At 33.0% G+C, this 15,890-nt stretch overlaps 2 protein-coding genes across 2 annotated transcripts; one reads left to right on the top strand and one right to left on the bottom strand.

The window, feature by feature from the left end:
- The first annotated feature begins 1,870 nt into the window (after positions 1 to 1,870).
- LOC131934660 (putative E3 ubiquitin-protein ligase ariadne-2) lies at positions 1,871 to 11,789 on the top strand. Its single transcript, XM_059290737.1, has 15 exons — positions 1,871 to 1,972; positions 2,987 to 3,284; positions 3,796 to 3,863; positions 4,075 to 4,135; positions 4,230 to 4,380; positions 5,223 to 5,344; positions 5,479 to 5,588; positions 6,062 to 6,179; positions 6,609 to 6,659; positions 6,876 to 6,921; positions 7,213 to 7,340; positions 7,817 to 7,960; positions 8,666 to 8,734; positions 9,272 to 9,355; positions 9,693 to 11,789. Exons 2-15 carry the CDS (start codon positions 3,033 to 3,035, stop codon positions 9,771 to 9,773), a joined length of 1,485 nt encoding a protein of 494 aa, XP_059146720.1. The 5' UTR covers positions 1,871 to 1,972; positions 2,987 to 3,032; the 3' UTR covers positions 9,774 to 11,789.
- On the bottom strand, positions 11,785 to 15,890 carry LOC131934661 (splicing factor YJU2-like). Its single transcript, XM_059290739.1, has 7 exons — positions 15,766 to 15,890; positions 14,626 to 14,726; positions 14,351 to 14,495; positions 14,036 to 14,167; positions 13,364 to 13,545; positions 12,903 to 13,041; positions 11,785 to 12,728 (listed from the first exon to the last, which is right to left on the bottom strand). Exons 1-7 carry the CDS (start codon positions 15,787 to 15,789, stop codon positions 12,420 to 12,422), a joined length of 1,032 nt encoding a protein of 343 aa, XP_059146722.1. The 5' UTR covers positions 15,790 to 15,890; the 3' UTR covers positions 11,785 to 12,419.

The following is a 15,890-nucleotide window of genomic DNA, read 5'->3' as shown; positions in this document are numbered from 1 at the left end:
TTCATCTAATGAATGTCACATCATCGCCTGCACGGAATGACATACACCTCGTTACATGACTACAGATGAATTTGGTGGTGAATTTTGAAGTATCCCTTTTTCAGCAGTCGCAGTTGGATGATTTCGCGGACATGGTAGATGTGCCAACCATGGTGGGGTAGTGGGTGATAGGTGGGGTAGTGGGTGGTGGGTGGGGTAGTGGGTGGTGGGTGGGGTAGTGGGTGGTGGGTGGGGTAGTGGGTGGTGGGTGGGGTAGTGGGTGGTAGGTGGCTTCGGACTAAAACTTGTTCTCAGAGTGCTCTCTCTTCTAGACACAACAAAGGATTTTGATGGCGTGGTACAAGTCTAACAACACCTTCCCTTCATATGCCGAGGTCAAGAATCACACGAACTTTACTTTACAGAGGATTCTTTACTTTTTACTTGAAGGGCCTCAGTTTATTCTAGTTTGTTAACGAGTGAGCTGTTAGCAATGTTACCCTGTGCAGAGTGCGGCGAGCACAAAGTGCAGAGTGCGGCGAGCAGAAAGTGCAGAGTGCGGCGAGCAGAAAGTGCAGTTAATTAAAAATAAAGTTGTTTAAAGTCCTCCTCTTGTGTGTAGGCCTATACTCCACATTTGTGTGTGTGTGTGTGTGTGTGTGTGAAGTATGAAAGTGGGGGGGGGGGGGGGCGGTTGGATGGAGGCGGTGTTTCTTTCATGTATCTCTTCGCACCCCCCCCCCCCCTCCTTCCTCTGAACAAAATAGATTGTGTATAGAAAATATATACGTTTACGGGTGTCCGCCCCCCCCCCCCCAAGGAAAAATAATGTTTAAAAATTAAATGGTTTACTATAAAAAGTATATCCTTCTAGTTTTTCGCGCTATCACTCAGTATCATAGGCCTACACAGTCCTTCATAGTTCATCTAGTGCACATTTATTTTTTGTGTTATTCTATTATGGTTTTAAAAGTACTTAAATTTTTAAAATAAAAAACTGTTTAATACCCAATCTATCTATGCACGAAAAAGAACGGAAACGAATAATTATCTTTATAATACAGAGGCGTAGCGACCCTTCCCAGCGCCCGGGGACAAACTTTGAATTTGGCGCCCCCCCCTACATATATTTTTTTATATTTATAATGCAAAACTGCAGCTAAAATGAGCTTTTAATTTTTTTTTCCAACCCATTTTGGCGCCCCCTAGGGTTGGCGCCTGGGGACATATGTACCCCCCCCCCCTTCGGTACGCCTCTAATTTTTTCTAAGATAGCCTACATAATTAGATCTGTATATTTAAAGAAAAACGTTTACTTTCTTCTTTTAGAACGTATTCTAAAGCGTGTCATTAATGACATTAAAATGCGTTGTGTTTATGTGTTTGTGTTCTACTGTTGTCTGTGCACGGCCAAGTGCGCATTATGATTACTGTTTACAGCTATAGCTAGCTAGGGCCTATTTAAACTATATAACATATAATATACTATTTGTTTAGATTAAAGTTGATTCTATATTCGTTACTATAGACACAATTTATAGCTATTAAATTAAAAGATATAAACTTGCACTTTTCATAAACAAAAGAAGAACCCACGCTAAACTAAAACGTTTATGGGATCATGTTATTAAATGATGATACTTATACAGAGGCTTAAGTAACTGAAAACGCATCTATAAAACTAAAACTGGTGTTAAGGTACAGATTTATGTTAACACGAGAATGGGAAAGAATGTCAGATTCTAGGATCTATTGCAAAAGTAGATTCAACAGATCATTTTAAATTTTTTATTAAAACTCGAAATCTATTTTTAAATAAAAACAACAATAACAATAACTGATAATTATCCGTGGAAAACAGCAATGGGAAGATTATTTTTAGGAAAGGAAAATCCTTGCGTCATATCCGGCGATGGCGAATGTCTTTGTTGATGAACAAGAAATATCCTGGTTGAGATTATTCATAGCCTACAACTGTTGTGTGGTCACTGAAGTAAACTTCGCTTTTATAACAATTTTTAAATAGCTTAGCGTTACTTTTAAAAATAATATGTAGACTATTATTTTATAAAGGGATCGTTAGATTTATAATTAACAATAAAAACTTAGATCTAGATTCTAGAGCAGATCTCTAGAAAGAAAATCACTATCAGGCCCTATCTTCTAGATCTAGCTAGGCCCTAGGCCTGAGAAGTTCTAGATTCTAAATCTATGCTAGATTCTAGAGAATTTAGATTAAGAAATGAAAATCTAGGTCTAAAACTAGAATCCAATTCAATTATTAGGCCTAATCCCTAATACTAATTATATTATTATTAGACCTAGGCCTATTGTTCTAGTTTTAGAATCTAGCTAAATGATTGATATTTGATACTGATAGACTAGATTCTAGATCTAATCTAGCTAATGTAGCTATAGCTAGAGAGTCTAGATTCTAGGCCTAACTAGTTAACTTGATTCTAGATCTATAAAATTAAAAACCGAAGCGGACGGACACTGGGGGACAGTCAGCTGAAAATACTTCAAAACAGGAATATAATATTATTGTAGGCATAGGCCTAAATACTAAATGGTAAAAATTCATATAAAACCTTGGCCTTGAGTGAATTTTGAATCTGGGGCTTGATGCATCCAAACCTGGTATTCCATGCTGCACCTAAGTTTACCAATTGTAACATTTATTGACTATTTTTAAACATGTCTAATAAAATCTCATAGATTTTCTCTTGTAGTCCTTTAAGTAGGCCTACCTTTTAAGCTTTTACATTACTAAACAGTGATCTAAAGGCTTATGTTTGTCCTTAGTTAAGTAAAGCTGTGATTTATTTTTATGGGATTGTGTTAAAGTTTTTATCATTTAAATCTTAAGCTATGCTGGTTCAATAATTGGGTCTTGTCAATATTTTTGTCGTTCTTTTTTTTTTCTTGTTCTTCTGTTATTGATTGTCTAGGGTGAGCAGAAAAGTACCATACCTTATAAGCTTATCTATTTAAACCATTTTCACAGATTATCCCAGCTTTAGTTTTCCGTTTGAAGTGATAAGTAGAACAGAATGTCAGGCGATATAAATCGCCAGTTAAGTCACATGTCAGAGGCATCATCAATAGGAAGCGATGGCAACTCCTCTGAAGACATGGATGAAGATATTGACCATAGCTACTATGACGACACATCAGATGATTTAGGTCTGGACTGTCCAAGTAAAACGGATGACCCTGAGTATTTTGAATATGAACCTCTTCAGCTGATTGACGCAGAGAGAATGCTGAATGAAGAAATTGAAGCCTTGTGTACAAGGCTGGAGGTTAGTTTTTTCTAGTTTGTTTACCATTCTGTCCCACTACTACATCTTATCTTATCAAGTATCAAAACTAGCAAAAATAGTTAACATGTTTCCTAGTGTTGCTGTATTTCATGTTTTAAGTTAATAACTTACTAGACCAAAATCTTTTGTTTGAAATTTTATTTAAAAGCACTTTAGGTTAGTAAGGATATAACTGTTAGTCTGACATTGGCAAGAATTTTTTTAAAGTGATTAACATCTCCCAAAATATAATAAAGTGAATTCATTTTGATATTTTGTTTTATCAATAAAGATACATAAGCCTTTTTATAATGTGCTTTATAATTGTAAGACTAAACGACTTAAGATTGAATAAAGATCAAAATTTTGTCTTCAAATTTTTTAACTGAAGTAGTTTCCATTTTCATAAGTCCAATGCTTTGTTTATACCTTTAACTTTTGTACTGTTCTAATTAGTTGGTTAAAACATGTAAACTAAATATTTTTATAGTAATCATGTTTTTATATTTAGGTTAATCCTTCAATGGCCAAAATGCTATTACTACGACACAATTGGAGTAAAGAAGAAATTATTGACAAGTGAGTTATTTATGGTGCTTACATTTACAATAGATTTTTATTTAATATTTTTAAGGCAGTTTTTTTAAATTAATACAAGTCTTGGTATGGTTTCCAAAACTAGAATCTTAATCTACATGTTCTTATTATTGTATTTCACATATTCGTGCTGTATTACTGTTTCACAAAAATGGGTATTTTTCAAAGGTGGGTAACAATTACTCTATTGCAGCTATCAACGCAATCCAACAGAATATTTAATTGAAAGCCACCTTGCCAGTAGAAGAAAGCATGTAAGCTGATGTTGTCTTGAATAATTACATTTTTAATTACTTTAATTTTTAGCGTTGCCACAAATTTTCACCCTTGTTTTTATGTGTATTACAGGACAATTTGATTGGCCAGCGCCCCATGTGTTCTGTCTGCTGTATAGAATACCCCCGGGACAGATTTTTCCGAGTTGCTTGTGGTCATAGTTTTTGTAGAGACTGCTGGGATATGCATTTTCAAATACAAATTCAAGATGGCATTACTACTGGTATGATTCATAGGATGGGCTGTGCTTGTCAGTTGGTGAAAGATGTTCTTGATGATAGTAGTTAAAATGTGTTGTGCATTATATGCTGTGCCAGATATTTTTAAAATTAGGGGACTTAAAAATTTTAAAATGTTAGTAACAGTAATTTCTTGAACTGATCAGTAGTAAACCGTGTTAAAATGTATTGTGTCTTACAATTACTTAAATATATGAATGGTGGTAGTAAACTATGTTAAAATTGTGTGTTACCATGGCATAAAGGTATGAATGGTGGGTATGAAGTTGTGTAAAAATATTTTCTATTCTAACTTTCAAGTTTCTTCCAGGTATTGAATGCATGGCAAAAGGTATGAATGGTGGGTATGAAGTTGTGTAAAAATATTTTCTATTCTAACTTTCAAGTTTCTTCCAGGTATTGAATGCATGGCAAAAGGTATGAATGGTGGGTATGAAGTTGTGTAAAAATATTTTCTATTCTAACTTTCAAGTTTCTTCCAGGTATTGAATGCATGGCAAAAGGTATGAATGGTGGGTATGAAGTTGTGTAAAAATATTTTCTATTCTAACTTTCAAGTTTCTTCCAGGTATTGAATGCATGGCAAAAGGTATGAATGGTGGGTATGAAGTTGTGTAAAAATATTTTCTATTCTAACTTTCAAGTTTCTTCCAGGTATTGAATGCATGGCTAAAGGTATGAATGGTGGGTATGAAGTTGTGTAAAAATATTTTCTATTCTAACTTTCAAGTTTCTTCCAGGTATTGAATGCATGGCAAAAGGTATGAATGGTGGGTATGAAGTTGTGTAAAAATATTTTCTATTCTAACTTTCAAGTTTCTTCCAGGTATTGAATGCATGGCAAAAGAATGCCTGGTTCTGGTAACAGAAGATTTTGTTTGTGAAATTCTAACTCAGCCCAAACTCAGAGACAAGTATTCCAAATTTTCTTTTAACGACCTCATTAAGGTTAGAAACCAATCAGAATTTTATAAATTCATTACTTAAATTATAAAAAGTTTTACCCACATTAATAGCATATAAATATAGCATTTATTAACGAATCTGATGATGAAATGTCTGATCAAATATATTTTTTACAGTCCCATCCCAACCTCAGATTTTGCCCAGGTATAGACTGCTCAGTAATCATCAAGGCTAAAGAACCTAAAGCAAAGAAAGTGGAATGTCAGTCATGCAAGGCTGCATTTTGGTAACTAGGCTAAACAGTTCTTTGACATCCTGATGCCAGTGATCGGTTTTTAAATGCTAGTGTAAAAAATATATAACAAAGTACATAAATAAAAATTTTAGCTTAAAAGCCTTAATTAGTGTTTATCATGTGATAAGCTCAGGCTAGCAGAAGAGAGCTAAATGTTAGTCCGGACAGATGGAGTTAACCTGGACCTTCCCTAGCTCAGACCTGTTTCCCTGGTTCAGACCTGTTTCCCTGACAGGCTCATGAAATCCTGTTACCTTACCTGACTTCTTCCAGTAGTTACCTTACAGATACCTGGTTTACTTATCTGATCCCTAGAAGAAAAGATTTTGCTGGTTGGAATACTACACTTAATTATGGTCTATGTGAAATAGAATATAGGTTTTAGCCCATAATTTTATTTTCTTTAATATAGAATGCTAGGTCCGTAAGGACTAAGTAGGATAAAATCTTTTTTTTTAATGCAGCTTCAAGTGTGGCATAGCCTACCATGCACCAACTGAATGTGATGTAATCAAGCGGTGGCTTACCAAATGTGAAGATGACTCTGAGACAGCTAATTACATCAGTGCCCACACTAAAGACGTAAGTCAACTTTGAAAAATCAGAAACATTTTTCAATTATCAATACCAAATTTGTACAGCAAAGTGGCAGATGAAATAGAATTCACCTGTTTCATTGACCTTGAAGGGGTAATGTGTTCAACATTATGAGCTCCCTTTACATTCCCTAAGTCAGGTACCCATCAGAGCTGGGTGAACTTGGGGGCGTCCTACACAGTGAAACCAATAAAATATTTTTTTTTCTTAAAAATTCATATTAAACAATTGTTTACCCTAAGTTTATTTATATTACTTTTTTTGGATATCTGACTTCTTTTGTTTATTGATAAGGCATACTTTTATGTATATTCATATTTCCATCCACAATTATGAAGTGATCACCTTTGTTTCAAGGAAGCTTGTTTATTGTGTAATGTCTTATTGTGTGAACACTGACTTTTCTATTTTTAGTGCCCCAAGTGCCATGTGTGTATAGAGAAAAATGGAGGCTGCAACCATATGGTAAGTTAGTTGTGGTTAATATTTCTAACAGCAGAATTCAGAGGTTTAATTTTATGTTCAAGGTACTAAATGTAAATGAAAGAACTAAGGGCTACTACACAATGTCTGCACTTTGTAGAGTTGAAATTGCATTGGTTGTTTCCCTTAAATTAAATTTTTATACAATGCATCAATACTAAACAAAATGTTTATAACTATTGTATTCTTGTCATTTAGCAATGTCCTGAATGCAAGCATGATTTCTGTTGGATGTGCTTAGGTGGTAAGTTGAGTTTTATTTGCATTGCTAACAGGTCTGCTATAGAATGAAAGACAGTTTTGAAAACATAGTTAATGTTTTGTCTGTTATAGAAATTCAAATACCACTTTAAATATATCGCTGGTAGAGAAATGGTGAGATTGTTATTACATTAAATGCGATACATTTGAAACGACAAGAGTTTAGTTTTTTTCTATATTGGAAGAAGCATGTTTTTGTACTCACTTCTTTAAAAATTAGAATGTTAATGCTGTAACCAAAATGTGCTACTCAACTCAAGGCACTTACTTTCAGACTGGAAAACCCATGGGAGTGAATATTATGAATGCAGTCGTTACAAAGAAAACCCAAACATAGCCAACGAATCAGTGCATGTCCAAGCGAGGGAAGCCTTAAAGAAATATCTCTTCTACTATGAGAGGGTGAGTTTGTCAACAAATCTCTCAGTCTTTTAGTTGCTTCATAAAATCATTGGGCTATACTCCTTCCTAATTAGGAGTGAACCAACTTAAACATTGGCTGTGATTTTATTAGCTTTTAAGGTTGTTGCAGGCTTAAGTTGATTACCTGTAAAAACCTACTCCAAAAAGCTTATAGTTTTTTATACAATTTAAATGAAATTTTAAGTAGATCTGAAATAAATTTTCTCTGTAATTTCCTGTACCGGAATACCAACCTATTTTAATTGTCTCAAAAATATTTTAAATGATGTATTTAAAAATCACCCATAAATCAAAGAAGCATTTTAGCTATTAGTGGTGGTTTAATTAGCATTAAAGAAGCATTTAGACTAGTCAGTCATGGTTATATAAATAATCAAATCAAAGAGGACCTTTTAAAGAGAATGTTACACTTACATTGAATGTTATGATCTAATGTGTCTGTTACTTGTACACAGTGGGAGAACCATGCCAAAAGTTTACAGTTAGAAGAAACAACAACAGCCAAAATCACAGCCCGCACTCATGAGAAGGTGATGAACAACCAGGGAACTTGGATTGATTGGCAGTATCTGCTGCGCGCTGCTGGACTTCTCAAAAAGGTTGTATAAATGAACCGGTTACTCACTGTCAGAATGTTGAGCAAATTAACCATTTACTTACTCACTGTCTGGGCAAAAATATGTTTTTATTAAAATTATTACACTTCAAAAGTATTTAAAAATATTCATGTACATTGAAAAAATAATTTTTTTTTACAGGAAATTAGTCTTAGTTACTTAGTTTATTATGTTTGAGTCTGATAATTTATAAATAATATATTTAACTACTATAAAACATAGAAAAATGTATAAAACAACATACTTTTTTCCTGTCATTTTAAAAGCTAAAAGAAAAAACAATTTAATTTAGTCACTGAAACTATCTTTTTTTATAACACTATGTAAGTTAATTATAAACAAAGCCCTATTAACAAGGAAAGGCATTTTAATTAGATTTAAATTTTTAAAACATTGTAGAAATTTAACTGCTAGTGACAGAAGAGAAAGAAAAAATGCTAATAAAACTTTCATAATTACTGTGTGTAAATAAACGCATTACACATTGTCTGCTGCATTAAATAGTAAATCATAAGAAAATCTCAGGCACATAGGACCGTAAATGGCTATTCTTATAAAATTCAGCAGGTTTTTTTTAAATTAAGTTTTTCTTATGAAGAGCTGAACTTGTAAAAAAGTTTGTCAGAAATTATCTTACAAAAAATTGCTTTAATAGATATTTAAATCAATATAAATTCTCCTCCACAGTGCCGATACACCCTCCAGTACACATACCCTTATGCCTATTACATGGAGAAAGGCCCAAGAAAAATCCTGGTAAGTACCAATGTACTTTTGGTATATTTTTGTTGTAAACACTTAGTATCATAATGTTTCAGCAGTCCTGAGTCCTTTAAGCTTCAACCATTTATTTTACTTGAAGCCTTGTGAGCTATAAAACTTTTTTTCTTACTTCAATTAAAATACTGGAAAAAATTTGAAGCAAATTTCCTTTCTGTGGTTTGCATTAAGCCATCAAATCTTAATTTGGTTAGTTGTATCATTTTTTTTTTTAATTCTTATCAAAATTTTCACTGGACTTATTGATAATTAGGATTTGCAAAATTTATAATAAATAATTAAAATGATCAAATGTTTCATTTAAATTTAATAATCAATGAAGTGATGAGTAGACAAGTTTTTTTCTAGATTTGTGCCCCTTTCCTTAGGATTAAAGGTGTATTTTGTAGTTTTGCACCTTTCCTTCAGTGAGTTATGATGCTAAGTTGACATACAGTTCCCTTAAAATCTCAAGTATGAGTTTTAAGATGAAAAGCACAGCTGTAAACTAACACATTCCCCCTAAAATTTCAGTTTGAGTACCAGCAGGCACAGTTAGAAGCTGAAGTAGAAAATCTATCCTGGAAAGTTGAAAGGGCAGAGATTACAGACAGAGGGGTAAACACTATCTTTATTTCACTACATCTTATAGATTCAGTTTTTTAAATATACATCTTGTTGTTATTTCACTACATCTTTTAGATTAAAAGATTTTTAATTATACATCTTGTTATTTCACTACATCATTTAGATTCAAAGATTTTAATTATACATCTTGTTGTTATTTCACTACATCTTTAAGATCCAGAAATTGTGTTTGACATCCAACTTAAATGGATCATTTGAGTTCATTTCCCTAACTTAGGGCAGGTACCCATCAGAGCTGGGTGGACTCGACGTATGACAATAGTGTGTAGTAGAGGAAATTTTCATCCCTAAATTTTCCTCTCCCCAGGTTTTAGAAAACCAGATGGATGTTGCTGAAAAGCGGAGACAGACGTTACTGAAAGAGTTTTTGGATGTACAGGGAGTTTAACCCACTCATGTCTGCCCTAGAAGATCCTGCAGCTTGTGAACAAGGAGTGTGTTGTTTAAATACCTTAGAAAGATGCAATTCCTGTTTACTGCAGTATTCTCCATTTAGCATCAAACATTCAAAATGGTCAATCCAAATAGTCATGGTTACACTGCCTAGTACACCACATGGTCAATTGTGTTGGCGCTGGTTAATTTAAATCTAACAAACCAGTTAGCGTATTTGTCATTTTGTTATCAATGGGATATATCTAAACTTTTTAGGATCATTTTGTGACTACTTAATTGATTGCTAAAAATATAACTCACTCTGCTGGTACATAAGCGGTAAATTCATTGATAATAAATGTATTTTTATGCGTAGAATAACCTATTCCACAGAAAATGAAATAATCATCTGTTTACTCTGCCTTACCTTGACTAGTATGTTTTTTTAAATTAATTCATTACAAGCTGTTGAGTTTTTAATGTTTGGTTCAAGTAGTTGCTAATTGGTTGGCGTACAGGCCGGTTGTGTTGAGAAGCCCACGTTCAGGTTGTGAGCTGACTCTAGAGATCCATGTACATGTTAGTTTGATGAATGGCTGCATGTTCCTTCAACTATATAACAAGACCCTTTCAGTAATGGATATGACTGGCGTATAAGAACTGCATGTGGAAAATGTGACATTGTTTACTACCATTAAAGGAGAGTTGTACATTTTTTTTACCTGACTCATACCCTGCAAAATCTCAAGTGTTTTATTTCTTGCTCATTTTTTATCGGCTGTTGATTTTGGTCTAAGTGGCATGTACATTTGAATGGCTGATAATGAAAGAGTAATTTATTTTTGCGTGTTTTTCTTTCATTTGTTTCAACTGGGTGATTCGTTTTCTCATCATATTCCATTTTTATTTTAAACTTAACAGTCCAAAGTGATCTATTTTCTGTATATTTGAATGGAGGTTTTAACTTATTGTGCTCTGCTTGGTTGAGCGATTGCTTTCAGGTTTACTTTTGGTTACTCATTAGATTCTGGATGATTGGCAATTTAAATTTCTTGTTGTTTTTCACATAAAAATATTTCAAAATTCTTTATTTGTACATAAGTAAACAAATTTTTTGTGAGTTGCAAGTCATGAGGCATTTGAAGTTACTATCTTTAGTTAACAACCTACTGCTCTTAATGTTAAAGATTGCAGAGATAATTATCAAGTTACTTTTTTAGCTTCAGAATTGTTTTTAATTTCACAATTGAGCTGAAAATCTCAGCGGATGATAATTTAAGTGAAACCATTGTTATATCAGTAAGAAAATACTCCAAACAAAACTTTCAAAACTGATTCTATCTTAAACTGTTCACTAGTTTACCAGCTTGAGAAAGAAATGGCACTTAACATTATCTGTGTCTGCTTAGAAATTACTTATTACAGGAAATAATAATTATATTTTGATTACTGATTCAAGAATAATTGTATTTTGAAAACCAGAACTTAACTTGTTGCTGTGTTAAGGATATCATAGGTTGTTGTCAGCAGAGCTGTGTAGTTTATTTCTGCCAGGCAGCATTAGCTCAGGATTCACACAGCATTTCATGTTTCACTTATGTTGAGACCATTTGTTAAAAACATGCTTTAGATTGCTTTTTTATGTAATTTTTTTTCCCCAAATGTAACTTGAAAATATAAAACAATGTGTAACAATAAATACATTTATTTACAATTTAAAAATTCACCAATTTTAATTATCCTGCATTAGAAACTAATTATATAGAAAATATAGCTGGTTCAATACAGTTTTAGACATGCTAAACTATTAGCTGGTAAGGCACCAAACTAATCTGCTTGCTTACAATGATTTTTTTTAGCTCTACCTTGCCACCTAAATGCTATAAATAGATTGTATGGTGTTGAAATTGTGGCAGATGTCAGTTTACAGTAGAGTGAAATTTAAATGTTTTTATTTTAACCAATGAGCCATTCATATTGATTGTATTGTCAATGTAAAATAAGATACAAATAAAAACCAAATCTTAAAGTGTGTGTTCATTTACTAAAATATACAATACATTCTGTCATTAAAAGACATTAAAAGAAGTTACAAATAAAATATTGGAAGAAGAGTTCACAAAAACCATTTACAAATAAACATGACTGATAAAAGCTTATGTAGCAATATTCCTAGATACATTTCAGTTTTATATGCTGCATTGTACAAGGCAGCATCCTGGTGGTTTATTTAAAAAACTAGTTTAAAACCAGATAAAATTAAACACATCCATCTTTAAACAAGATGATAGCTACTGCTAATTGAAAAGCAGATTGGTCTAAAATTCACTTATACGTTAAAAATGGCATGCCTAAATTTATTCATGGAACTTAATTTGTTGAGAATTTAATGTTGCTTCAACTTTTTTTTTCTAAATTAATTAACCAGCCTTTATTTCTTCAAGTGTATTGTTTCTGAATTAAAATTGAAGTTCATAACTTAAAACTAGAACCATTAGTGATGGATGTCCTGTTGTCACAGACAGTAAAATATTCACCACCTTGATTAATACTACATCGGTGATTACATGGCATTTCAAATACTGCCCTCATCAAGACAACAGTAATAAAATTCTAAAGGCTTGCATTTAGGTACATCAGGTAAAAGAATTAATTGCAGTTATCGTACATCATCCCCACTACTAGAATCAGAGTACTCTCCCAGCAGGCCTAGACCTAAGCTTACACTAGGCTTAACTTCACAATGTTGCTCTGTACTGACCACTTGATCAGGCTTGGTATCAGGCAGGGATAAATCCGCATTTATAGGGGTAGTGGTGGTATCTGTTGATGATGAAGCTGATCCACATGTTTCTGTCTTGACAGCAGACTTCCTCTTCACCAAGCCAGAGAGTGATGACTTGCTGGAAAAAGAGCCAACACTTCGCTCCCATGCTGGTTTCTTCTTATCCTCTTGCTTGATTTCAGCCTGGAAGGAACAACAACAGTAAATAAGTTATGAGAGAAAATATAAGAGGTTATGAAAAAAATGAAACTTCACTACATTTATAAGTCTTAACTACTCAACATGATACAGCTAAACTAACAAAATAGTACATATAGCTTAAAGCTAAACTAAACAACTTTTTAAAATATAGCTTACAGCTAGAAGGTCTGTTGGCTTGGCTGAAACAATCTGTTCCTGTCTTGCTTTCTTGGCCAGTAAATTTCTTTCTTCATCACTGTCATCTTCATCAATTCTTTTCACTATTTTGCTTGAGCTACCTTTTCTGAGTATTTCTCTGTCATACAAAAATAATTAAAAAAACTGGTTGCAGGTTTATAAAGTTATTAGAATATCAAATACACAATACTGTAACATTTTCTACACAAAATATATTAAGCTATTCACTTTTACTGATGTAGAAAATGAATTACATAAATTGAAAACAAAATATACCAGCTGTATAACAGAGAATAAACTAATATAAAAATAACAAGTTTAAGCACAGTTAATGATAAAAACAAAGCTCAGTAAATGAAGTTCAAGAAGAATTAGTATAGGCATATATAAGGTTAAGAAAAATCAGTAAGGCAAACATCTAGGTAGTTAGGGTCACTTACTGAACAAGCTTATCTTCTTCTTGTTCTTGCAGCTTTAGCAGTTGCTCCTCATAAGCCATATGCTGCTGGAGCATATTCTCATGGTCCACACGGGCATGTCTAGCATTCATTTCCCGCAGCTCCTCCAGCTGATCTATCTGTTCCATCTCATTCCGGCTGGCCTTGGTGCGGTTCTCCAACACCTGCAGACAGAGCAGAACTTGGTGTATACACGGGCAAGCTGTTTTATAATGGGGAGGGGGAGGGGGCATAGACTGCTAAATGAGAGACGGGGACTAGTGCCACTGCCAGTGGTGGCAGGAATTGTCGAACAGAAACTAATGTCTATCTGGTTGTTTGTCAATCATTCATTAAAAAACAACATGCATTGGGAGCTTGTTGAGTACACTCCAGTGAAGGTTTCTGTCATTTCCTAAATATCATCGATCAAGGTGAACCAGGACTTATCTTCTAAATCACGCTCAACTCTTATTATAAAACAATACACAGAATATTTATTTTCAATATACATCAGGGGGATTATAATATTAAAGAATTAAGTTTAGTTGTATAGAAACATTTCAAACGTATGTAACAGTAAGATTCTTGTAAAGTAAACACAGATATTGAAAAAAATCCCTGCTCTAAAAATGGTAATCTAATGTAAGGATTGGTGACCAGGGCAAGTCTTACTTTCATTGGATTTAGTTCATCTTCCTCTTTTTCTTTTCTTTCTTTCTCTGCCATTTGGTGTGCCATCTTTTCAGCTTCGAAAAGTCTAGTTGCCCCAGCTTCCAGAGCATAATCTGTGTTAGCCAGGTCTGTCTAATAAACAGTAATCATTATAAATGAATGAAAGGTTGTTTTTTTTTTAATTAGATAAAAAAATGTAAAACTTTGAAAAATATTATTTTTTTCATATTCAATGTTCTTTGCTAAGATAAAAACAACTAATAACAAATTTAAAAATGATCTAATCTTTAAATTTTATAAAATAGCTCTGCTCACTTTAAATGCAATTTCAGCCACACATCTTGGACATTTGATGTAAAACCTGAATATTCGCAAACCAAGATAATCTTCATCATCAACGTTTTCTTTTCTTGAATTGAATTTCTTGCCTTTGTAAATGTACTCACCACAAGTATTACACCTAAAGTAGAAAAAAATACATTGTCCATTAAATATTCTGATTCATGAATTCCTTTAGCAATAGCACATTCAAACAGTAAAGTAAGTTACTAAAAAATTCATTTTGAAATTTCCATTTGAATACCTTGTACCTCATATTAAAAGGCGCCATGATTCGGATGCTAAAAGTCCTATTCTTTGGCTGCTTAAGCTTGGGTATCTTTGATGGATCAAACTCCGGAGGATAGTATTTCTGTTAAAAGGACAAAAGGTTAGCATTGTTAGTGGGTATAAAAAATAACACAGGATGAGTTATAGTGGGCTTCAAAGAAGAAAGTCTGTAACAAAGTGGTCAGAGCAGCTTGATCCCTCAATTTAATCTGAATAGTCCTGTTTTGATTTAATTTTAATTTGATTAGATTAGGCCAAGGCCTTAGTTTAAGAAGTTAGTTCAATAAAGTTTAGTTAGTTTTATTTATATTTATATATTAGTTTATTAGTAGTCTCCCACTTCACTAGTAAAGTAGTAGGTCTACTAACTTACTAACTTATTAGTAAGTTATTAGTACTAGAATCTAAGTACTAAGTACTTGCCTAATCTAATAGTAATAATAGCCAGGCCTACTACTAATTATTAATTATTGGGTAATCTATCGTTTTGGGTACGTAAAACCGCCCGCGGCTATTTATGTACGAAAACGTAGAAGTGTATTGTCATATGTTTTTGTCAAATATTATAGATAAATGAATAATAAACCTAAATCAATGGCTAAATATATCGATATAGGCCAGAAATTAACTTTAAACAGCAGTGTCTGAGAGCAAGATTTGCTATATAAACAGCAGCCATTTGTAAAATAGAGTGGCTTCCCCTGAATCTTGCGTTATAAGCTTATAAAAATAAAACTTAAACAAGATGGGTGCTATAGTAAATGAGCATGGTTGCATCTGTTGGAAACATCGCTAGTCTTCATTTATAACAGAAAAGTTTTAATTCAATTGTTTAAAAACAGGTACATAAATGAAACAAGGTAACATGTTTGTATTTTAAAAAACATAAATCCTCCTCAACATGTGAAATAATTATTAAAATTTAAGGAGTCACCTGTTTTTCACATTACAAGTCGCGGGCGATTTTAGTCTAGTACGTACCCAAAACGATAGATTTAGAAAATTTAGATTACCACATCAGTGACAGAATCTAGATCTAGTAACTCTGAGAATTAAAGATAAACATTCTACAATTCTACAGTAAGTAAGAATTGTAGTTCCTACTATAAATCGCTACTTACGTTTAAAACTTTTCTTTCTGACATTTCTGTAAATTACGACAGGTAGAAAATAGAAAATTATTAGGAACACTTCACGTTTGTTGTCGAAACTTGACCCGGAAGCAAAAGTATAAGAGCTCTCTGTT

The sequence above is a fragment of the Physella acuta genome, unplaced genomic scaffold (genome assembly GCF_028476545.2).
Source record: "Physella acuta isolate Inbredline_101_S28 unplaced genomic scaffold, ASM2847654v3 ptg000115l, whole genome shotgun sequence".
Taxonomy (NCBI): Eukaryota; Metazoa; Mollusca; class Gastropoda; family Physidae; genus Physella; species Physella acuta.
This window is presented reverse-complemented; position numbering and strand designations above follow the sequence as displayed.